Source organism: Hippopotamus amphibius, chromosome 3 (assembly GCF_030028045.1).
Source record: "Hippopotamus amphibius kiboko isolate mHipAmp2 chromosome 3, mHipAmp2.hap2, whole genome shotgun sequence".
NCBI lineage: Eukaryota > Metazoa > Chordata > Mammalia > Artiodactyla > Hippopotamidae > Hippopotamus > Hippopotamus amphibius.
This window is the reverse complement of record NC_080188.1, coordinates 77,627,332-77,653,189: the sequence shown is the minus strand read 5'-3', so window position 1 is coordinate 77,653,189 and position 25,858 is coordinate 77,627,332. Positions and strand designations below refer to the sequence as shown.

General features: G+C 37.2%; 1 protein-coding gene across 1 annotated transcript in view; it reads left to right on the top strand.

Moving 5' to 3' along the window:
* TTC29 (tetratricopeptide repeat domain 29) overlaps positions 1-25,858 on the top strand; it is a 242,620-nt gene that overhangs the window by 134,084 nt on the left and 82,678 nt on the right. Inside the window, exon 11 of the mRNA XM_057728186.1 lies at positions 6,761-6,989. Coding sequence (XP_057584169.1) covers positions 6,761-6,989 — 229 coding nt within the window. The remainder of the gene's footprint in view (positions 1-6,760; positions 6,990-25,858) is intronic.

Here is a 25,858-nt window from a genome sequence, read left to right as displayed (position 1 = left end):
TTTTCCTTGAAGGTAACTGTAGCAGGATAAAGGAAATACACTGGGTTTTGCACATCTGACTTTGAATCTGCGCACAGCTGTTTATTAACTGTGACCTTGGGCAAGTTAATTCTTTGATCCTCAGTTTCCTCATCTTTCATATGTCAATAACAAGATGCCTTGAAGACTGACTATATGAGGATTAGAAATTTTAAAATATGTACGTGGTACCTAGTAGAGTTCCTAGCACATATTGGGTACACAATAGCACCTAACTTCTTTTTTTTTTTTTTTTTTTTTTTATGGCGCACGGGCTTAGTTGCTCCGTGGCATGTGGAATCTTCCCAGAGCAGGGCTCAAACCCATGTCTCCTGCCTTGGCAGGCAGATTCTTTACCACTGCACCACCTAGGAAGTCCGCACCTAGCTTCTTAATATCTCAAACTCAGATCTCTCTCCTCAATTCCAGACTCATTCTCACTGATTATTTGACATCTTCACTTAGATCTCTTCAAAAATAACCTATTAAAAACTGAACTCCACTCATTCATCTTTCCGCTAAATTCTATTTCTCTCCTTACTTAATGTTCAACCAGGATAGAATACTATTCAGGCATTTTGTAGGCAACCTTCTCTTCTCAATCTATGAGCTCTCCTTATCTGACTTCATACAGGCCCATGGCTTTAAATGCCATCTATATGCTCATGACTCCCAAATCTATATCTCCAACCCCGATCTCTCCTTGGTCTCCAGACTTGTGAAGCCAGCTGCCTCCCTGGCATCTCTCCCTGGATGTCTTCTAATAGACATCTCAAATTTAATGTGATTCCTCCCTCCTTGACTGATTTCTCCCTAGGCTTCTGCATCTTAATAAATGGTACCATTATCCATCAACTCAATTGCTCAAGCCAACAATCTGGATATTCTCGATTCTTCTTTCCCCTCCTGCTCCATATCCAATCCAGAAGCAAACCCTGACCTTCATGCCACCAAAACACATCTCAAATCTACCCACTTCTCTCTATCACCACATCTGATTATGACACTATGTTTTCTCACCTGTACTATCGCAATAAGCTCTGAACTCATTTCCCCATTTCTCCTCCATCTAATCCAATCTCCACACAGAAGCCCAAGTAGTCCTTTCAAAATGTACAGGAGATCATGTTATTTCTCTACTTAAAATATTTCTATTGCTTCCCATTCTTCTGAGGACATAAACATATATATTCACCCTGAGTTGAAACAGTCTACATGAGGTGCACCCCAATCCCTGACTTTATTATCTTCCACTCTGCTTATCCTCTCCACCAGAGCCAAAGGAACTTTTGTGGGGCTCTTCAAACAAGCTGAGCTGATTTCCGCCTGAGGACATTTGCTTTGCGTGGACTGCTTCCCAGTCTGAACTTCACATTACTGGCTTCTTGTCATTCAGAACTCAGCTAAATGCCACATCTTCAGAAAGATCTTCCTTGAGGCAAGACAATCAGAAGTAGCCACCAGCTCACTCTTTAACATTATGTTAATTTTCCATGCAGCACTTATCTCGTAGTTTTCTTGTCTATGATGTTTTTCTTCTTGTTGTTGAATGTGTCTATAATAGAAGCGTAATGAAAACAGAGACCAGATCTGCCTTGTTTTTTATTTCATTCCAATTTCTAGATGAGAACCTGGCACAGAGTTGGTGAACAAAAATATGTGAGTTCATTGAATCAATCCATAAATTTGTAACCAATTTTATACCAGTTGAGAGTAGTAGTCTCTCACTTTTGAAATTCGAAACTTCTGTTTGATTTTTGTCGAATATTTTGGCATTTTGAAAACTTGAACTGAATCTTTAAAAGCAACTTTAATATTGCTGCTACTTGTCAGTCTGCCTTCTAAGGACCTCTACAGACTGCCCCCATCATACCTTTTCTGGCTTCATATTATTCATGCAATGTCTTCTAATTGTATTCTTAACAGTAATTTCCAAGAAATAATATTATTATAAGACCACACTTATAATATAAAACTGTACTTGGAAAAATACAGTTTTCTCAGGCTTCTCTAGTGGCATAGTGGTTAAAAATCTGCCTGCCAATGCAGGGAACACAGGTTTGAGCCCTGGTCTGGGAAGATCCCACATGCCGTGGAGCTACTAAGCCCATGCACTACAACTGTTGAGCCCACGTGCCACAATTACTGAAGCCCATGCCTAGAGCCTGTGCTCCACAACAAGAGAAGCCACCACGATGAGAAGCCTGTGCATCACAACAGAGTAGCCCCCACTCTCTGCAACTAGAGAAAGCCCGCAGTAATAAAGACCCAATGCAGCCAATAAATAAATAAACAAACAAACAAATAAATAAATAAAAGAAAAATACAGTTTTCTCTAACCTATTATAATTAAAGTTAACACATCTTAAAACCATCCTAATTAGCTTACCTTTTGCTATATAATCATGGAAGATGGGCCACCCATCCCACCCTTCTACGTGTGATTGGGTTTTAGTTGAAAATATGTCATCAATGTCAGGGGTCAAATGAGAATATTTTAGGGAAAATAACTAGGTACAGACCCTTTATGAGATCTTTTATTCTCTAATAAGATCAGAGCATGATCACATAGTTAAAACAATGGTAGTTCCAGCACTACCACAGGAAGGAAAATGTGTGAGAAATGATTCTTCCTTAGTACTGAGAAAATGCCCATTTATTTTGAGCTTGCTCATTGGACAGAGTGACAATTCAGACACCAAGGAGGCTCTGGTAAGAATCACAATAATGCTTGAAAATTCTATGTTATAGTGTAATAATGCAGGTTTTGTTTCAAGGTCTATGATGTCATCAAGATCCTGTCTTGAAATTGTCCACTAAATGCTTATTAGTGATATTTATAACATTAAATGAAGCTGTCTCTTCCAATAAGATGCACTTATGAAGTGCATAAATTCACTTCTATAAATTCACTTCTGTATTCTCAAACTCATATTTAAGATTGCCAGGATTAATTTGCTGGAATCTTCTGAATTTTATAACAGAATAGGGATTCACTGATAACAGGAACTGTGGAAGGTTGGACAGAACCTTTAGAGAAGAGATTAAATTTAGATAGTAAACCCTTTAAGAATGAAAAATCTGGAAATACAATGCACATTAATGAAACCTCATTCTAAAAAGGTATGTATAAAAATTCTTGCATCTAAGAAGAATTAATGGTATATTTCTTAAGAATGCTTTAAACTAGAGAAATCTAGGTTGATACCAGTTTTATGACAGGTATGTATGTCTCAAAATTGAGCACTAGGCATAATTTGAGGGAAGAATAATTACCTAATTATAATGCCTAATTACCTATTATAGTAATAGAAGTATTTGGGGGGGGGAAGCATTTGTTAAAAAATATCTATTAAAAGGTTTTTGGGTTTTTTTGTTTTTTTTTTTACATTTTAAAAGTTTTATTTGAAAATGATCCTAAGTTAAAAATCTCCTGGATTCAGCATTAAGACTCATAATGTAATAGTTATAATCCTAGGCCCTAAAATCTCCGATCAGAAGTCAATTCTTACAGAGATAAAACTTTCTTTTAGAGCTTTTTTTTCTGTTTTTCTTTTGTTGTTGTTGTTTTGTTTTTATTATTTTTTTGGGGGGTACACCAAGTTAAAAACATATGAATACTTCCACTAGCGGCAAGCTCACCTACTTCACCATAAACTTTACTCACTGCTGAATCTCTGCTGCCTGGCATGGGCCCGCTAAATAGTTGTTGTTCACTGGATGAATGAGTTTGTTCCAACAGAATAACATATCAAAATAATTCTGGAAAGTCAAATACGTGTCCATTTATTTATGGTCCCTAATTCTCCTAATTGAGACTCTCACCTAAAACAATGAACAGCCTAAAGCTCAGGATTATAACTAGAACAATAATTAGGTATTTATACTTCTCTTTTTTAAAAAACAGAAACTTTTGGCCTAGTCATATATTTTCACCTATTTCCTCCCATATCGTTGATATCTAACAGGACAATCTATAATTTTAACTATATATAGTTAAAATCTATAGTTTTATTGTCCTCTTCAATATTGATATTATTTCTCAATCATATAATTTATTTAATTAGCATACAAATATCTTTGATACAGTTTCGTATTTTCTTAATCAAGTAATCTTATTCTCATAAATCCTGTTTTATACTTTGAAATAGAAAGAATTGTTCATCTCAACAAAAAAAATCATTACTGATGTAATATAGAGGGAGTCTGTTTAAATTAGCACATTTAACGGGAATGAGCCATTTGAATGGTTCACCTACACTGTCCCTGTGGGCTTATAACTGTGTTACATGTGCTGCTCATGTATGTAACATAACTGTCACATAGGCCCTACTCCCCCTCCTTGCCCTTGAAAGCAGCCTCTGTGTTCAGTCGGTTTTTCTGCTCTTTGGACTCCATGGTTGTGCAGAGGTGTGTGGTTGTCGAGTATGCGCTTTACCTGTACTGGCTTGTGGTATAAAGCTATTTCTGTGGCGTCTTTTATTTCCAGTTCCTTCATAAAATGTTGTGAGAAAAATGACATGCATGTTCATAATAAAACATTTCTTTTCAAAAGAGTGTGCATGCGTGTTTTTGTGTGTATAAGAGAGAGAAAGAAAGAAAGGAGAGGGGAGGGAAGGGAAGAGGATGGACTCCTTAGAGTTATAAATCAGTGATGAAAGTAAATTTTTCTTCCCTAGGGTCTTTACAAGTATAGCTTAATCCTAAGAATACTATCCCCTTTTGAGGAAAAGTTTCTAAGTAGGATTTTTAGAAGACTTGGGGAGGTGGCAGAAGATAGCCTCTTCTCTGAGGCTCAATTTCATTATTTGTAAAAATAAAAATAATATTTTCTCACAGGGTGACCTATGAAAGCTAATGACATAATACATATGAAGTATTTAGCACTGGCCCTGACACTTCATAAGTTAGGTAAACATTATTTATCTGTGGATAATAGCTTTTAGAAGGAGAGATGAGAATAAGAAGAAGAAGAAGAAAAGAGGGAGAGAGAGAGAAGGGAGAGGAGAGAGAGACAGGGAAAGAGGGGAAAGAAGAGAGGGAGAGAGAAAGAGACAAGGGAGGGAGGGAGGAAAGAAGAAGGAAGGAAGGAATGAAGGCAGGAAGGAAGGGGAAGGGAAAGGAAGGGAAAGAAAAGGAGGGAAAAGGAAAAGGAGAGGAGAAGAGAGGAGAGGAAACCTTAAATTTTTGCAACTTAAATTGTTGCAAAGGAATTGGAGAAGAGACAGACAGTTAAATGATCCTTTCAGTTATGCTAGTGCTGTTGTCAAGATCATATTTTTTCAAGATCTTGTCTCCTCTCACATTCTCAGTCAAGAATGACATGTAAACATGGGAAAATACAAGTAATTTCCAAAGAGCAGGAATATACATCCATTTTCGCTCGCCATTGATTAAATGGGTTGGCTAGAATAAACTCTTGCTGTGACTGAAGACAAGAGCTGGTTAAAAAGATTTCATTAGGTAAATCCAATGCTACAAGTAAGAAAATTCCATCCAAGTCAATGTGAATCAGTTCACTTTTTCCCAAACTTCTTTTTGCTTCCATATATTAGGCTGAACCATATGAAAATGCTAATATTTGACCATTTTTAGTCCAAAAACTTGTTTCATACAGTTCAACCTGGTAGATACACCTTTCTTAGCAAATGAATTTTAAGATACTGCTTGGTTAGTAATCACAACTTTTAAAAAGAAACTTATCTAATAGACGCCCTGCTTTCCATCTCTTTCTTCTCGAAGATGAACTGCTAAAACTGTTGAAAGATCATTGTGGCACATGCCAAGTGGGCAGACATGTGGAATGGTTCTCACGTCAGGCCTGAAGAAGGGGAAGAGGCAGAAGGGCAAAAGGGGATTCCTTCCAGCTGAGTCTGTTCACCTTAAGCATCATTCCCAGAAATCTCACACAGTATTTCTGCTTATAAGAATTTAGGCACATGGATAAACCCAGTTGCAGGGGTAGGCTGGGAGATGTAGTCTCTTATTCTGAGTAGCAATGTGCCCCACTACGAAGGGAGACAAGTGAAAGGGCAGATGGGTATTGTAGATAACTGTCTGCCACAATAATTTAGGTGGAATATTCTATCTGTATCTGTAAAAGCTTTACTGTTTATAGTAACCACTATTTTACAGAATAGTAACTGTGGATACATGATTGATGCAGTTAGCTTAGTAGGCAGTTATCTGGACATCCTCTGAGAAGCTCTGGGATTGTTCTTGTGTCATATGAGCACATTCACAGTAACTATTTGCTCTTTATTAGAATGCTTTCAGTTATAGGAATTAAACTTTAAAATAAAATCACAATAAGATATCTACCTCATATGTTTAACAGAATGTTAGGGAATATAATAGCCTGAAGATAAAATTGAGAAATCCAAAGCACAGTAGAGGTCTATAAAAGCAATTATTGGCTTCTTATGAAAGAATCACTTGAAGTATGATTGCTTAATATAACCCCACCCCCCAAATAAGCTGTTGTTAATTCTTAGTAAGGTTGAAGAAATCTAGTACCAAGTTATATTCTACTTCCTACCTATTTAAATAGGTTTAGTAATCATAGATCTTTCAAGATAACTTTCCTTGATGTTTTGTACTACCATTTACCAGCTGTCTGATTTTTAAAAACAGGTCTATTGCGCCCTACATATATGCAGTTTATTGTATGTTAACTGGATCTCAATAAAAGTTCTTAAAAAAATAAATAAATAAATAAAAATTATTTTTCTTACATTTTTAGGGACACTACAACAAAGCTTCTGAATACTTTCAGCAAGCTTTTGACACGACAGCGGAGATAACAAACATACCTCTGATGGATGAAACAAAAGTTCATTATGGAATAGCGAAAGCTCATCAGATGATGCTGACGGTTAATAGTTACATAGAATCTGCAGATCTCACCAGCCTTGACTACCTGCTGTCATGGAAGGAGAGTAGAAGTGACATTTCACCTGATCCGACTATTGGTAAGGCGTTGGTTTTTGAAAACACTTTAAATTATGTATCGTTCTTAATGGCTAAGATTTTCGTTGTAATGGTTTATTCAACCATTGGGGATTTTAATTTTAGTGGTAATTTTACTTTTCTTTATTGATTACTATGTGAATGTTGGATGCATTTTTGTGCTATATCGTACCTTCGGTGTTTAAGGAAAGCATACAATAGTGATAGATTTACTCAACTTGAAAAATCACCATTTTTTCAGTTATTCTACATATTCAACAATAGGTACTGATCAGTTGTAAGGAATGTGAAATAGGTTTATGTTTTAAAAAATGTTCAGTGTTATACCTTACTGACAAAAGCGAGTGTTCATAGGTGCTAGTTAGTATTATACTCTTACTTTTCTGGTGATATTGAGTTTTCCTCTTTTTTCTCAATTCAGGTGTGACTATTGAGAAAATATTTGATAGTAATTTCTCTTAATTCTATTTTTTTTTCCTACATACTTTTCTTGTGATAATTAGTCAAAATAGTCAATTAAAAACAAATTACTGGAGGGGAATGTAAGGGTTAGTTTTATGTATCAGCTTGACTGGGCTCTAGTCCCCAGTTTAGGACTTCAGGGTTTTAAAAAAAAATTTTAAACAGTGCTGCCTATGAAAGACTTTTGGGTTACATAATTGTTTGCAAATCAAATTTTTAAAGCAAAATATTTTTAATGTTTGGGAACTCAAATGGAATCATCAGTCAAAATTTCATAATGTGAGGGGGTATGTTCTAGTTGTATTTTTTAACTTTTTATACAAATTTTAAAGGATATCTTCCATTTACAGTTTTAAAACATTTACAAAATATTGTAATGGGCTATGTTCCCCATGTTGTATGATATATCCTTGAGCCTATCTTACACCCAGTAGTTTGTACCTTCCACTCCCCCATCCCTATATTTTCCCCTCCAAACTGGTCACCAGGAGATTGTCCTCTATAAATGTGAGTCTGCCTCTTTTTTGTTAGACTCACTAGTTTGTTGTGTTTTTTGATTCCACATGTAAGTGATATCATATAGTATTTGTCTTTCTCTATATGACTTTGCTTTGCATAATGTCTTTTAAGTCCACCCAAGTAGCTGCAGAAGGCAAAATTTCATTCTTTTTCATGGGTGAGTAGTATTCCAGTGTGTGTCGGGGTGGGGAGGGTGCACATCTTCTTTATCCATTCATCTGTTGATGGACACTTAGGTTGCTTCCATATCTTGGCGATTGCAAATAATGCTAATATAAAAATTGAGGTGTTCTTTTTGAATTAGTGTGGGGTTTCTTTGGCTATAAACCCAGGGCCTCTCCTATTTGGAACTTTTTGCCCCTTAGGTCATCTAGATGAAATAATTTGTTTTGGTATTTATTTCCTCCATAGAATAAATAGTAAATAATAGTAAATTTGGCACAAAGAAATTTTATTGACTCTTTCACATCAGTAGAATACCACTTTACCATTGTCTGTCCTCTAGTTGGAAAATAAGGAAAGCTCTCATTCCTAATAGGCGCATAGTAAGAGAAAACAAGATGAAGTCTTCAGAAACAGATGACTGGTTGAATTTCAGTGTGCTCAAGTGCTCAAAAAATACCTATAGTTGACTATTAAATACTTTCAGATAATACTTTGCTTATTCAGGATGTTGTCATATGTTTGGGCGTTTGTTCTGTAGTTTTGAGTTATCTTCCCTTTAGGCTCTCACTTTTTCTGCGCAGGAGCTAAGGCAGAAGTATGGTCCATCTATTAGATTACTTGTTTTGATAAATGGTTTGGTGGAGAATAAGTTGAGCTGCTCACACTTTTAGATTTATCTGGGATAAACTCTAACCATCACAATGATAATCATGAAAAACATACTCCTCAAAACTGGCTTCTGGGGACTTCCTAGGTGGTGCAGTGGTTAAGAATCTGCCTGCCAATGCAGGGGACACGGGTTCAATCCCTGCTCCAGGAAGATCCCACATGCCTCAGAGCAATGAAGCCCACGCACCACAACTATTGAGCCTGCACTCTAGTACCCCGTGAGCCACAACTATTGAGCCCCCGTGCCACAACTACTGAAGCCCTGACTCCTAGTGTCCAAGCTCCGCAACAAGAGAAGCCACCACAATGAGGAGCCGCGCACCACAGCAAAGAGTAGCCCCCGCTCACTGCAAGAGAAAGCCCGTGTACAGCCATGAAGACCCAACACAGCCAATAAATAAATGTTTGTATAAAAAAAATACTATCTCTACTTTAAAAAAACAAACAAACAAAACAAATAAAAAAGCAACCAAACAAACAAAAAACTAGCTTCTGATCAGAGCCATGTATCCACTTATTGCAATCCTGCTTTTGGCTTTTTAAAAATCTCTTTTGTTTTGCTTTACTCTACAAGGCTATTTATTTTTTTCTATTCTTGTTAGGTTTTAACTCCCCATTTTTTGTAAGTGCATGTTGTATTCTAAAGGGCTTAGGAACAAACAAAAAAGTGCATTTCAAAATATTATTCAGACATATAAAAAAACAAACCAAAACAACCCAAATAAATGAAGAAACCAGTGAACAAAAACAAACGCAGATACAGAGAACAGAGTAGTGGTTACCACAGGGGAAAGGCAGGGGATAAAATGAGTGAAGGGGATCAGGTATGTGGTGATGGATGAAAACTAAATTTTTGGTGGCGAGCATGCTGTAAAGTATACAGAAGTAGGAATATAGTGTTACTTATATAATGTTATATGCAACTTATATAATGTTATAAACCAATGCTACCTCAATAAAAAATAAATCAAAACAATATTATCCAGATAGTAAAAATTCAGCTATTCATGTGGTAGAGAAGATTAGCTTCTCCAGAATGCTATAAAAATACACCCCCTTATTGATTCATTTGACCAAGATTAGAAATCTACTTATGGATGAGCTACATTATTATAAGAATGAAAATAATAATCTTTTCAAATATAAATGAGAAGTTAGTTCTCATACTTCTGGTACAGTCAACATTTTAAGTGATGGGGATTTTATTTGGAAATAAAACCTGTAGGACATTATCAAACACACTTGTTTGTTTACATAGACATAGTTTTACCTCAAAATACACTAAAATGCTAAATTTTACACTAAAATTTTAAAATGCTTCAAAAATATTTCTTAGACCACAACTCTTATTATTCTGTCTTTGCTCTGCTTAAAAATCTTCGTGGACTCACTACTATCTACAAGTTAAATACAAGCTTCTCAACCTTTTTTGACCACCTCCCTCTCCTGACTACACACACACACACACACACACACACACACACACGCCTTCCAGCTCCAGCCCCCTCCAGGGAAATCTCACCCACCCTGCAAGGTCCTTCTCAAATGCTAAAATCTTCCCTCATCCTCCTCTCACTTGAATATTGTTTCTTCTCTCTCTTCCCATATTGAATGTCATTCATTTCTCTCCAAGCATTTTTCATTTGTCATATCCTGCATCTTATGGCCATTAAGTGCCTGGTCTGCCTGATCAGAGTATGAGTCTCTTGAAAACAGGTCCTGATTCTTGGTATTCCCTACAAAAGAAGGCATAATGTCTGACATCTACTAGGTACCAAGTAAATATTTATCAAATTAAATAGAATTCAAAATGAGAATGTACGTCCTTGCCATAAATTAGTTTGCACTAAGCACTTTTTGAAACATGATTTGTAGTTCCCTGCCTCCTTGGAAAATATGAAAGAAAAACCTAATGATCCAATACTTTGTTTTGATTACCATCCAATTATCACACGAATATAGGACAACACCAAGTATGATGTTGACAAAATGAAGAAATACAGAAATATTATTTGGAAATCTGAGGATCTTTTAGGTTTTCAAATTTGCCTTTCTCCTCTGAAGAGGCATCTTTAATCTTGCTATTGAGGGGTCCCAGTATTCAGAAAAGAGCAGATCAAAGATTTGAAAGATACATTATAAAAGCTGTGCAGTTATCTTCACCTCTGAGACTCACATCCTCCAAACAAATCATTAGCTCACAGAGCAGGCAATATTCTTTTAAGCAGAGGAACATGAACCCCTAAGGGAATAGAGCAGTGAGAGCACTCAGGTCTCTAGATAAAATAGAACAGTGATTCACCAGCAATCACCTCTCATCTTTGTATCTTTCAGAGGAAACACAGCAAATACAGGAACCTTCATACTCTTCTGATACATTTAGATATGGTTGGAATGATTTCGTATTCCTCCTTTCCCTTCCAATAGTAAAATAAGAATAGATTCTCCTCCCAAATTTAGGAATTTAGAAGGAACTCAAATTTTATTACAGTTCAATGAAATTATTCAAGCCTGAAGCAACAGAAATTGGTTGGCTCTGGAAGGCTTAAGGGTCTATGAATTTCTGTTGATTTCTCCAGAATATAGTTTATTTTCCTTACCAGAACTATTATCTGTACAATCATGAAATTTTTTTAATGAAAAGCTAATGCATCTTGTCCTGTGGAGATCACAGACCCAGATGAAGAACAGTGACATAGAAGCTAAAGCTTTCTTTATCCAACTTAATACGACTGTTAACCTAGAAATGTAATTATAGCTATTTAAACGCCAACCTAGCCACTCCACTGATGATATCAGTAACATGGTTTTCATGCACATTCTTATTGTAGCCAAATGCAAATTATATCAGATACATAGGTTGCAAATCTTGAGTACAGAAATAAATGAACACACTGGCTAGTCAGTAAAGACACTGCTTTCTACCAAAAGGCATGTAAAGGTTTCCTTGAGTGCCAAAACTATCATCCTAGTTTTACGAATCATTTAATATTCTTAAAGGAAAACAAGAAAGAGCATGAATTTGTCTCTCAGCCTTGGTTTGTGTTGGCTTGATGTGTGGTCCTCGATTTAATGTCAAGCCACATCTTCCTACCCCATCCCTTGCTTTATTTTTCATTCATGAATCAACCATTTTAAAGAATGTGAAAAAGCCACATTCACAAGTGAGTCTCACATTCTATTGTACTTGATCGCTACCTCTGTTTGTTAAATAACAGTAACGATGAGGGAAATGTTATGGAACCAGCCAAAAAGTCAGCAAGCGGGTTTTATATCACCCTATCATCACAGAGCAAACCCGTCTCTAATCATGTGTTCAAAAACGTGACACAGAAAAAGAAGATTCTGGTGAAAACTGTGGCTGAATCAAAGCTCACCCTCCTGGAAGCTTGGTGTAATTGAGAGACACTGTCTCGAGGGTCTCATGACCAGGGTTCTAATACCCTGTTGAACACTCATTAGCTTCGTGGCTTTTGACAAAAGATTTTACTTCAAGTCTCTTTAGCCTGTTATTTGAGGTTTGAAATTGGTCACTGATAAGATTTATCTGGAACTGACCACAGTTGCTCAGTAAGAGCATCTTCTAAACAAGTAAGATACTTTGTCGTCCTTAAGAATACAGTCTAGAGCCTCATGAGCATTGTATTTGTTGTTTTCCCCCATGAACACTTATTTCTGAGGGTTTCCACAAGAAGGAATTATCATCAGCATCACTATTATAATGTATCGAACAGCTGTGTAAATGCCAGATGTATTACATGATCCTTCTTCTAGAATTTATAATAAAGGAGTTTCTAGCTATCTGATGTCACATGCAATTTAACTTTTCCCTGGTTGGTTGGCACTGTTGAGGTTTCTAAACCTAGTTAACCATTTTATCTGCAGACTTTTGACTCATCTGCCTGTTTTCAACCCTATGTTATACTTTTCCTCAGTATTTCCTCAGCCCCTGTTTTTTCCCCACTGTCCCTGGAGCTTCCAGTTACTACACCTGGTCCTCTAGCCATCATCATTATCTCTTCATCATGCGCTTTAGTTTGTGAATGTCTTTGCCCTCCTAAATCTGATACCACTCCAACAGTGTCTTTCTATCTTCTGAAAATGAGTTAAAATCTTATTGAATTTTTTTTTTTGTTTTGGTTTTATAAAATCAGGAAATGATTGAGTTGAGTGGTCCACACATTTTGTTTCCAAATGTTCTCAGGTCCAGGGGAAGGCAGTCATTCAATAATCTGAAAGGCAAAATGGATCTATATTCTAGGTCTCTAAAACTCCACTCCAGGATTCTTTCCATGTGTTGCAGTTCCTTACATATTACTTTATAATTAGTAAAAACCATGTCTAACATTTTATAAAGATTACATTTTAAATTAAAGTCTGGATAAAAATATTCAGTGAAAAGAAACAAGTGGGACTTTACTTTTGACCAAGATGGAGTAACAGGGAAAAGATTTATCCTCCTATCTTAAACAACTAAAAACCCCAAACAAAACATGTAAGATACAAGTTTGCAGAAATTGGACCACACACAGTGCAGGTCAGTGATCCCTGAGAAGGGGGAAACAAATGAGCTGAGGTGAGTGATTTTCTCAGTGTACTGGCCAAGAGGAAGTTGCCAGGCTGTACCACAGGGAAGGGAACCAAGGCAGAGGCAGCCCAGGAGACTCCCTGGGTTGAGGAGTCAGAATTGGGAGTCCAGGGAGACCAAGATGGCTAGAGTTCACAGCAAAGAGTGCTAGAAAAGAGAGAGTTGCAGAGAAGGAGAAAGAGAAATTGACTGAGTGAGAGCTCCAGAGATGTGCAGTCTTCTGCATACTGATCAGTATGTGCATGTGAAGAAACTACGGAAGGCTCGGGAAAGAACCACCAAAAAGGCTCAAGCAGAATAATCACCTAAGCTCAGACAGAGCCAGATATTGTTTGTGCTCCCACCAGCCAGAATGGAAAAACCTCATTAAAATATCAGGTGGAGGACTCATAAGGGCATTGCCTTAATAGTAGAGAAAAATTATCTCTAGATGAAAGGCTACTTTGGTCCCACCTACCAAAGTTTTAAAAAAGTATCAAAAGGATCAAACTCTTTCTAAGTAACTTAACTGACTCCTAGAACAAAACTCAAGAATATTTATAGGAGTAAAAAATATTTAGCACCCAACAAGGTAAACTCCATAGTATCTGGCATCCAATCAAAATTACAAAGATATGCCAAGAAGCAGGAAGATATAACTCATAATGAGGAGAAACTATATAAGTAGAAATTAACCCAGAAATGCAACAGATAATAGAATTAGCATACAGGAACTAAAAAGGTTATTAAAAGTATATTCTGTATGTTTGAAGACATAATGGAAAGGTTAAACATATAGAGTCAGGAAAAATATTTTTAAAAGCCAAATTGAATTTCTAGAAGTAAGAAATAAAATGTCCAAGATGGAGGGGGAAAACAACAACAACAACAACAACAACAACAAAACTTGAATGGGATTAGCAGCAGATTTAGATAATGCAAAGCAAAAGATCAGCTTTGGAAACAAAGCTATAGTAACTATCCAAAATGAAATACAGAGAAGAATTGTTGAAAGGATATGGATAAAGCATGTTGGAGAACCATGGGTAAACTTCAAGAAACCTAATATGTGAGTAATTTGGAGACCTCAAAAAAAAAGAGGAAGAGAGGAGGGAACTGAAAAACTATTTTAAAAAATAATGAATGGCTGATTTTTTTTTTCTGAATTTGATGAAAACTATAAACCCACAGATCTAAGAATCTCAATGAACCCTAAGCAAAAGAAACATGAAAATTAAACTAAGGTACATCATAATCACTGTGCTTAAAATGAGTGATAAAGAGAAAAATCTTAAAAGCAGGTATGGTAGGGGTGAGGTGTCACAAACATAATAGGAGCTTAAATCTCCCTGGAAACAATGTAAATCAAAAGAGAATGAATGAAGCAACTTATTTAAAGTACTAGAAGAAAACAAGAACCATCAAACCTGAAATTCTATACCCAATGAAAGTATCTTTTAAAAACATAGGTAAAATAAAGATTCTTCCAGGCATATCAAAGCTGAGAAAATTCGTCACTGATACAGCAATACAAGGAATATTAAACTCCTCCAGGCAGAAGGAACATCAGTCTAGATAGAAACCTGAATCTATATAAAGAATGAATAAGCAAATGAGAAATGTGTCAGTAAAAATAAAATGTTTTTCTTTTAGTAACTGCTTGAAAAAATAATTAACTGTTGAAAGCAAAAGTAATAACAAAGTATTGCGGAGTTTATAACAAATGTGAAATTCAATTAAATTAAATAGAGAAATCTGGTTCTATAAAAACACTTTCAGTTTCAACCAGGCAGACAGCTGTCCACTTGCGGACCACCATAGCTCACTATTTGGACTGAATTTCTTGGTGCTCACCCCATCAATCTCTTTTTTAGGAACCCGCTGTTTTTGAAGCTATATTCTCATTGCCTAGTGGTTGGATATCTTTAAAGAGGATTTATCAATATTTTGATTTCCATCTTGTTTTTTCTTGAATTGAAAAAAACAATCTGGTTTAGGATGAGTGATCCATTTTTATTCTGAGTATCTTTCAGCACCAAATCATCCCAGCCTCCCGCAAACAGCCTCTGTAGGCTTTGTGGATTTTGATGTGTCCTTGCTACCTGGTATGAAAATTGTTTCAGGCTCATAATATACATCTTTGACATCAGAGCTGCAATCAGCCACTTCTCCAAGGAGTCCTCACAAAAGTCAACTTTGAAAAAGCAGTCTCTAAAAATTGAAAATAAAATAAAACTAATGATCCTAAATATGTATCCAGTTGGTGATATAGTTACAGAGAAAAGAAATATTCTAAGTAGCTTTAAAACAGAGAAGTTTGACTGTGTGTCTCTGGTTGGCTAAATCCTAAAAAATGCACCCCTTCCAAAAAAACAGTAAACTCTTTACAGTAGTCATATTATTGGTATTTATATTGGTTTTATTATTGTGAGACTGTTTTGTGTGTGATGTAAGATACATCAAATAGATAATTATTTCATATACTAAGTCTTTTATTCCCAGTATCTTTCCAAGCTAGGATTTTCAGTGTTGCACCAGTTTCCTCATTTGTAAAATCAGTGTAAGAAGGTAATTAAACTACATGATCTCCGAATTTCTTTTTAGTTCTATAAATCTAGGTTTAAACCCAGAACTCTTAGGTTTCTAAGAAAATTCTTATGCTTTTAAAATTCACTTTGCTTTAATTAAATTTAAGGAAACCTTGAAAACCAAAAGAATTAGTATGGGTTTTTTTTTTTTGGGGGGGGGGGTACACCAGGTTCAATCATCTGTTTTTATACACATATCCCCGTATTCCCTCCCTTCCTTGACTCCCCCCCCTCAAGTCCCCCCCACCCTCCCTGCCCCAGTCCTCTAAGGCATCTTCCATCCTCCAGTTGGACTCCCTTTGTTATACAACTTCCCACTGACTATTTTACCGTTGGTAGTATATATATGTCTGTGCTACTCTCTCGCTTCGTCTCAGTTTCCCCTTCACCCCCCGCCCCCTCCCATACCTCAAGTTCTCCAGTCCATTCTCTGTATCTCCATCCTTATTCTTGTCACTGAGTTCATCAGTACCATTTTTAGATTCCGTATATGTGAGTTAGCATACAATATTTGTCCTTCTCTTTCTGACTTACTTCACTATGTATGACAGATTGTAGTTCTATCCACCTCATTACATATAGCTCCATCTCATCCCTTTTTATAGCTGAGTAATATTCCATTGTATATATATGTCACATCTTCTGTATCCATTCATTTGTTGATGGGCATTTAGGTTGCTTCCATGTCCTGGCTATTGTAAAGAGTGCTGCAATAAACATGATGGTACAAGTTTCTTTTGGGATTATGGTTTTCTTTGGGTATATGCCCAGGAGTGGGATTACTGGATCATATGGTAGTTCTATTTGTAGTTTTTTAAGGAACCTCCAAATTGTTTTCCATAGTGGCTGGACCAACTTACAGTCCCACCAACAGTGCAGGAGAGTTCCCTTTTCTCCACACCCTCTCCAACATTTGTGGTTTCCAGACTTTGTGATGATGGCCATTCTGATTGGTGTGAGGTGATACCTCATTGTGGCTTTGATTTGCATTTCTCTGATGATGAGTGATGTTGAGCATCTTTTCATGTGTTTGTTGGCCATCTGTATGTCTTCTTTGGAGAAATGTCTACTTAGGTCTTCTGCCCATTTGTGGATTGGGTTATTTGCTTTTTTGGTATGAAGCTGCATGAGCTGCTTGTATATTTTGGAGGTTAATCCTTTGTCCGTTGTTTCATAGGCAATTATTTTTTCCCATTCTGAGGGTTGCCTTTTAGTCTTGTTTATGGTTTCTTTTGCTGTGCAAAAGCTTTTAAGGTTGATGAGGTTCCATTCATTTATTCTTGATTTTATTTCCATGATTCTAGGAGGTGGGTCAAAAAGGATGTTGCTTTGATGTATGTCATAGAGTGTTCTGCCTATGTTTTCCTCTAGGAGTTTTATAGTGTCTGGCCTTACATGTAGGTCTTTAATCCATTTGGAGTTTATTTTTGTGTATGGTGTTGGGAAGTGTTCTAATTTCATTCTTTTACATGTGGCTGTCCAATTTTCCCAGCACCACTTATTGAAGAGGCTGTCTGTTTTCCATTGTATACTCGTGCCTCCTTTGTCAAAGATAAGGTGCCCATATGTGTTTGGGCTTACTTCTGAGTTCCCTATTCTATTCCATTGATCGTCCTTTCTATTTTTGTGCCAGTACCATACTGTCTTGATCACTATGGCCTTGTAGTATAGTTTGAAGTCAGGAAGCCTGATTCCACCAACTCCATGTTTCCTTCTCAAGATTGCTTTGGCTATTCGGGGTCTTTTGCGTTTCCATACAAATCGTAAGATTTCTTGCTCTAGTTCTGTGAAAAATGCCATTGGTAATTTGATCGGGATTGCATTGAATCTGTAAATGGCTTTGAGTAGTACAGTCATTTTCACGATGTTGATTCTTCCAATCCAGGAACATGGTATGTCTCTCCATCTGTTTGTGTCGTCTTTGATTTCTTTCATCAATGTCTTAAAGTTTTCTGCATACAGATCTTTTGCCTCCTTAGGCAGGTTTATTCCTAGGTATTTTATTCTTTTGGTTGCAATGGTGAATGGGAGAGTTTCCTTAATTTCTCTTTCTGCTCTTCCATTGTTAGTGTATAGGAATGCAAGAGATTTCTGTGCATTAATTTTGTATCCTGCTACTTTACTAAACTCTTCAATTAGTGCTACCAGTTTTCTGGTAGAGTCTTTAGTGTTTTCTATATATAGTATCATGTCATCTGCAAAGAGTGACAATTTTACTTCTTCTTTTCCAATTTGGATTCCTTTGATTTCTTTTTCTTCTCTGATTGCTGTGGCTAAAACTTCCAAAACTATGTTGAATAATAGTGGTGAGAGTGGACACCCTTGTCTTGTTCCTGTTCTTAGAGGAAATTCTTCCAGTTTTTGCCCATTGAGAACGATGTTGGCTTTTGGTTTTTCATATATGGCTTTTATTATGTTGAGGTAATTTCCTTCTATGCCCATTTTCTGGAGAGCTTTTATCATAAATGGATGTTGAACTTTGTCAAAAGCTTTTTCTGCATCTATTGAAATGATCATATGGTTTTTATCCTTCAATTTGTTGATATGATGTATCACATTGATTGATTTGCGTATATTGAAGAATCCTTGCATCCCAGGGATAAACCCCACTTGATCATGGTGTATGAATTTTTAATGTGCTGTTGCAGTCTGTTAGCTAGTATTTTGTTGAGGATTTTTGCATCTATATTCATCAGTGATATTGGTCTGTAGTTTTCTTTTTTTGTGACATCTTTGCCTGGTTTTGGTATCAGGGTGATGGTGGCCTCATAGAATGAGTTTGGGAGTGTTCTGCCTTCTGCAATATTTTGGAAGAGTTTGAGAAGGATAGGTGTTAACTCTTCTCGAAATGTTTGATAGAATTCACCCGTGAACCCATCTGGTCCTGGGCGTTTGTGTGTTGGGAGATTTTTAATCACTGCCTCAATTTCTGTACTTGTGATTGGTCTGTTCATGGTTTCTATTTCTTCCTGGTTCAGTCTTGGAAGATTGTATTTTTCTAAGAATGTATCCATTTCTTCCAGGTTATCCAATTGATTGGCATATAGTTGCTTGTAGTAGTCTCTCATGATCTTTTGTATTTCTGAGGTGTCCGTTGTTACTTCTCCTTTTTCGTTTCTAATTCTGTTGATTTGCATCTTCTCCCTTTTTTTCTTGATGAGTCTGGCTAATGGTTTATGAATTTTGTTAATCTTCTCAAAGAACCAACTTTTAGTTTTATTTATTTTTCTTATGGTTTCTTTCCTTTCTTTTTCATTTATTTCTGCTCTGATCTTTATGATTTCTTTCCTTCTGCTCACTTTGGGGTTTCTTTGTTCTTCTTTCTCTAGTTGTTTGAGGTGTAAGGTTAGGTTGTTTATTCGATCATTTTCTTGTTTCTTAAGGTAGGACTGTATTGCTATAAACTTCCCTCTTAGAACTGCTTTTGCTGCATCCCATAGGTTTTGGGTTGTTGTGTTTTCGTTGTCATTTGTTTCTAGATATTTTTTGATTTCCTCTTTGATTTCTTTAGTGATTCCTTGGTTGTTTAAGAGTGAATTGTTTAGCCTCCATGTGTTTGTCTTTTTTGCAGTTTTTTTCCTGTAATTGATATCTAGTCTCATGGCATTGTGGTCTGAGAAGATGCTTGATATGATTTCAATTTTCTTGAATTTGCCGAGGTTTGATTTGTGACCCAAGATGTGATCTATCCTGGAAAATGTTCCGTGTGCACTTGAGAAGAAAGTGTAGTCTGTCGTTTTTGGATGGAATGTCCTATAAATATCAATGAAGTCGAGATGGTCTAATGTGTCATTTAAAGCTTGTGTGTCTTTATTGATTTTCTGTTTGGATGATCTGTCCATTGATGTAAGTGGGGTGTTCAAGTCTCCCACTATTATTGTGTTACTGTCGATGTCCCCTTTTATAGCTGTTAGCATTTGCCTTATGTATTGAGGTGCTCCTATATTGGGGGCATAGATATTTACCATTGTGATATGTTCTTCTTGAATGGATCCCTTGATCATTATGTAGTGTCCTTCCTTGTCTCTTGTAATAGTCTTTACTTTCAAGTCTAATTTGTCTGATATGAGGATTGCTACTCCAGCTTTCTTTGGACTTCCATTTGCATGGAATATCTTTTTCCATCCCTTTACTTTCAGTCTATATGTATCCCTTGGTCTGAAGTGGGTTTCTTGTAGGCAGTATATAGAAGGGTCTTGTTTTTGTATCCATTCAGCCAGTCTGTGTCTTTTGGTTGGAGCATTTAATCCATTTACATTTAAGGTGATTATTGACATGTGTGTTCCAATTACCATTTTCTGAATTGTTTTGGGTGTGTATTTGGAGGTGTTTGCCTTTTCTTGTGTTTCCTACTTAGAGAAGTTCCTTTAGCACTTGTTGTAAGGCCGGTTTGGTGGTGCTGAATTCTCTTAACTTTTGCTTGTCTGGAAAGCGTTTGATTTCTCCATCGAATCTGAATGAGATTCTTGCTGGGTAGAGTATTCTTGGCTGTAGGTTTCTCTCTTTCAGGACTTTCAGTATATCCTGCCATTCCCTTCTGGCCAGCAGAGTTTCTGTAGAAAGGTCAGCTGTTATCCTGATGGGTTTTCCTTTATATGTTGTTTGTTGCTTTTCTCTTGCTGCTTTTAATATTTTTTCTTTGTGTTTAATTGTCATTAGTTTGATTAATATGTGTCTTGGTGTATTTCTCCTTGGGTTTATTCTGTATGGGACTCTCTGTGCTTCTTGGACTTGGTTCATTATTTCCTTTCCCATGTTGGGGAAGTTTTCCACTATAACCTCTTCAAATATTTTCTCAGATCCTTTCTTGTTTTCTTCTTCTTCTGGGATGTCTATAATTCGAATGTTGGTATGTTTAAGGTTATCACTGAGGTCTCTGAGACTGTCTTCTAATCTTTTTATTCTTTTTTCTTTTTCCTGCTCTGTGGCAGTTATTTCCCCCATTCTATCTTCCAACTCACTTATTCGTTCTTCTGCCTCAGTCATTCTGCTGGTTATAGCATCTAGAGTATTTTTAATTTCAGTTATTTTGTTATCCATTGCTGTTTGTTTTTCTGAGTTCTTATGAACTGTTTCTTGTACTTTCTCTATTTTGTTATCGAGATTTTGTATCATTTTTACTATCATTACTCTAAATTCTTTTTCAGGCATTTTTCCTATTTCCTCTTCATTTATTTGGTCTTGTGGGTTTTTTTCCTGCTCCTTTGCCTGCATGGTGTTTCTTTGTTTCCTCATGGTTGTCCAAACTTTTGGGGTTGCTTGTCCTGGCAATAGAGGTGTTTATAGAAGACTGTCCAAGCCTCAGACTAATGTCCAAGTATTGGATTAAACGAATATTAAGTCTAGAAAACACATACATGTATAAGACACACAATTACTGAATCCATTAGGACATAAGGCTCTAGAAAGACCTGACAGAACCCCAGTGTGCTATCAGAAATTCAAAGAGAAACCCAGCAGAAATTGACAACTGAAACAGAACAAATCAGAGACAAAAGCAAAAGCAAACAAACAACAAATAACACCCTACACATACAAACATCAATCCAGAGAGATTTTGTAAGCTAGGATCAAATATAGAAAAGAGCTGGAGTACCACCAGAGAGAATGGAGATTCTCAGAATGTAATTAGACAACTGTACTAAGAACTAAGATAAAGACAAAAGCCTAATATTACATACCAAGGCAGTGCGTCATCTGGAGAATAGAGCAAGGAGTCTGAGCAGACCGATAGTGTTGCTTATAAGTATGTTAAGATAAAATAAACTTAAAAAGGCTGGAAGAAAGGGGAACAGAAAAGCGTAATGTGGTTGGAAATATACAAATAAAAAGAAAGGAATAGAAATGTATAAAAGATAGGGATGAAAGGAAAGTATGAGAGATATGTTGTCCGTACTACCAAAAACTTAGCTAGATATAGAAGTATATAAAAAGGCAAAAAAAAAAAAAAGAATAAAAAATATCATTAAAAAATTATGTTATAAAACTTGTAGATCCCTTAGGGCTAAGATCGTATTTAATAAATCAAAAAAAAAAAAAAGAGAGAGAGAGAGAGAAAGAAAAAAAAAAAATCCAGAACTGATCCCAGAATGGACCAGTTCAATAGGTACTGATACTACTATTTCTGTTTCCTTAGCGTCTCAGCTGTAAGTGTCCTTCTCCTTGCCTTGGGTTTTTTTTTGCGTTATTCTGTGACCAGCAGAGGTTCCTTTATTGTTCGTCTGTAAGCGTCGGTGTGTGGGGAGGGAGAGGGTACAATAGTGGCTCCTTCTCCTGGGAGTGAGTGAGCAGTGGTGCACTGTTGTTTCAGTCAGGCTTGGAGGTGCCTGTTGCAGAGGGCGCTGGTGGCTCAGGGGTAAACAGAAAGTCTTAGAGTTGGGCCTCTCTCGGGGTTTTTTTCTTTTTGATGCTGTTGTTTTTTGTTTTTTGTTTTTTTTTTCCTCTCGGCAGCCTCCCTGCTGCTGGCGTTGCAAGGGGTTTTAATCTAGCCCCGCCCGAGTGCCTGAGGGTGCTTGTTATCCCTGAGCGCCTTAGGTGGCCCGCAGGGCGTCTCTCCACTGCCTGTTGCAGAGGCACCGAAAGAGAGGGAGAGGCTACACGCGCAGCTCCTCCCCGCCTCCCATGAGCCTGCAGCCTCCAGCCACCATCATGGCCGGGCAGCTCTCAGGGACAGGCACTCCTCTCCGCGGACCTCCTCCCTCCTGTCCTCTCGGTCCGTCACCCTACGGGCAACAATGTTTCTCACCCTGAACCAGCTCTCCGGTTCCCACGCTCCCGTTCCTGGACCCTCCGTTCAGCCGCGGATCGATGTCTCGGTCCGGGAACGCTGAGCTGCGCTGCGGACCCTCCGTTTGTTTCTCACTCCCTCCCGTCTGCCACAGCTCCGCCGCTTCACCCTCTTTGAGCCCTCGTAGATACCTCCCTACCGGCTATGTCGAGCTCCCGGCAGCCCTTTCTGGTGTCCGAGGCCGTCTGCTGGTGTTCAGCTGGTTCTCTGTGGGAATTACTGCGTCCTTCCGTGCATTCCCAATGCATCTGTGGAGAGGGATGCACTCCACGTCTCTCTACTTTGCCGCCATCTTTTCTCCCTCTAGTATGGGTTTTAAAAGCATCATGTTCTCAATATGATCTACAATAAACCCCATATAATAACTCCTTTACATTGTTTTTGCCATAATATTACAAGTATATCAACATATAGTGAAGAGGGAGGAAAAAAATAAAGATTTAAGAGAAGAATTGCTTTGTAAACTGAAACACACTTACTTCAAAGTTCTTTAGTCATACTCTACAGTAACACTTCTCTAAGGCTTTTTCGACAGACTTAAGTACAGATTTAAGGCAAATTGAAAAAGAGACAAGGCTGTGAATTTGGAAATGGCATGTTTCAGTGATGAACAGTTTTCTTTGACCAGATTCATCAGATATTGTGTGGTGATTGATGTCAGGCAATCTCTTTGTTTGAATCCCAGCTCCTTCACTTCATAGCTTGTGGACTTGGGTAACTTTACCTCTGTTACCTCATCTATAAAGGAAGATGACAGTTCCCACGTCCAGTGACATAATGCATCTGGGTGGAAGACCCTGTTGGTTCCCTACCCAGTGGCCATTGCCCAACTTCCTTTCTGCTAACAGAATCCTGATTCTTCTTCTCTTCATGTCACCATGTCCTTGCGGAGAAGGATGGCACGTCTCCATCCCCAATGGTCGAGCATTTACCAATATAAGCCAGTCACCATGACCTCATTGTACTCGCCAAGCAATAGCTTTTGGGGGGACGTGGAACACAATTATAGTTAATGAGAGAAGATCTCCTGAGGAATTCCTAGAAAGGTTTTCTTCATGCTTCAACAAGGAGATTTCCTTTTTCCTGACTTTAAATGTTGATATGTGAATTTGTGGTGCCTGGAGCTACCGTAGTATGTAGTATCTTAACATGCAACTAAGATATAAAAGTGATGCGGATGGCAGTGGGAAAGCACAGAAGGAATCTAGATTCTTAATGACATCCTTGTATGCTAAATTACCTGACCTTGTCATTGCCACCACCACTTTCTTTATGGGACATAAATTTCCCTATTTAAACCACTTTCCGCTCCGTTTTTGTTACTTGCCGCTAAAAGCACTCTGACAATAAAATGCCAAGGAGTGCTGACACGTTATCGTAGCCCAGAGTGGCAACTGTGGTTGTTGCCGTGACCCCAGCAGCTAGCACAATGCCTGGCACATGATAGTGCTCAAGGAATATGGAACTGTGAACTATTTGTTGAAAACACTACTTTTTATTTAATTCAGTTTTCAAGCCTTAGGCTTGTCTCAGAATCTGACACTTTCTGAATTTTAAAAATGCCCCATGTTCTAAATTTACTTACCCCTTCTCCCAACTTAATCCCTTTCCTAATTAGGATACCTGTTCTTCAGAGGATCAAAGTTATGAACATTATCAGGAAGAAATCAATCTGACTGAACTGATAACACCTTATTATGAATGACTGACAGCACTTAAACCTATTCGAAACAACTAGGATTTTTTAAATGTTGGAAGATTGCCTCTTGCCAGAACTTAATTGAACTATAGCATGTAATTGAAGTCATTCAGGGAGTATGAGGCTAGCTAATTATGAATAATGAGGCCGATGCATGGACTGGTCTTCCCAAGTCTTGGAATTTGCCCTAAATTGAATTTCTCTAAGCTGTTCCTGAATTTCAAAGCTTTCCTTTCTTCAGTATAAATCTATACCTTTAAAAAAAAAAACACTTATTAGAGTTTTCAGATGACAGATCACTCTCTCCTGAAAGCTAAGGTGTCTTTCCTCTCTTCAGAAAAACATACAATTATTGCATATAATTTTCAGAGGGTTCAGTAACCACCACAGAAGGGAGTAGAAATTACAAGTGCTTGCCAGTATCTTCTTTATTCCTCTGGGCACGTGGAAGACTGCCTTTCTCAGCTGCTGGCAACTAGGTAGAGCTCTGTGACTAGTTCTGGCCATTGGACAAAAGTCACTTCCAGGGGAAAGCAAAGCAGAGCCCACCTGAGATACTGCAGCTGATTCTCTCCCTCTTGCAGTGATCATGGAGAAAGCTTTAGTAAGTGCTGTGGAGCCACAAGATTGAAGCAGCCTGAATCACTACATCTTTACATGTGGAACATTTCTCCCAGAAAGCCATTTGTATCTCCAGCAGACTTCGTGTGAACACAGAATAATCCTTTATTGTGGTGAACCACTGAGATTTTCAGAGTTGTGTGTTACCACAGCTTAATTTAGCCTGCCCTGACATCCACAAACTTCGGGATTCTTTGTGACGGCTCCCTAGGTAGTAGCAATGGGAACTCCAGTGGGAGAGCTGGGGTAGCATTTCTCTGTATGACAATTTATAAATTGTGTATTTATAGGTTGTAGGTCTGCCTGTAATTTTTTAGAGGCAGAGATTCCTAAAATCCTTTGTTTTTCACTTCCATTCCTAGTCACGGAAAACAAGTTTGATAAGACAAATGGGAGATAAAATATTAAAATGTATTCTCTATGTACTCTATGCTACTGTCAACAAACTTAAGAAAGACAAGCATTTTTTTCTGCTAATATCATTTAAATCATAATAGATTAATCAAAGTGTACTTCTAATAAATTTCAAGAAAGAACTTAGAGAATTCAATGACTTCTCTACCTGATAGGAAAATAAAATAATTCCAAAGATGAAACATGCTGAACAAGACAATCAATATTTAATTGTAGCTAAATTTTTAAATAAAAAGAGAAAATAAAATAATTCCAAAGATGAAACATGCTGAACAAGACAATCAATACTTAATTGTAGCTAAATTTTTAAATAAAAAGAGACCACAAAACTTGAGCCTTAATATCAAATTTCTTCATTCAAATACAGTTCACCCATCTTC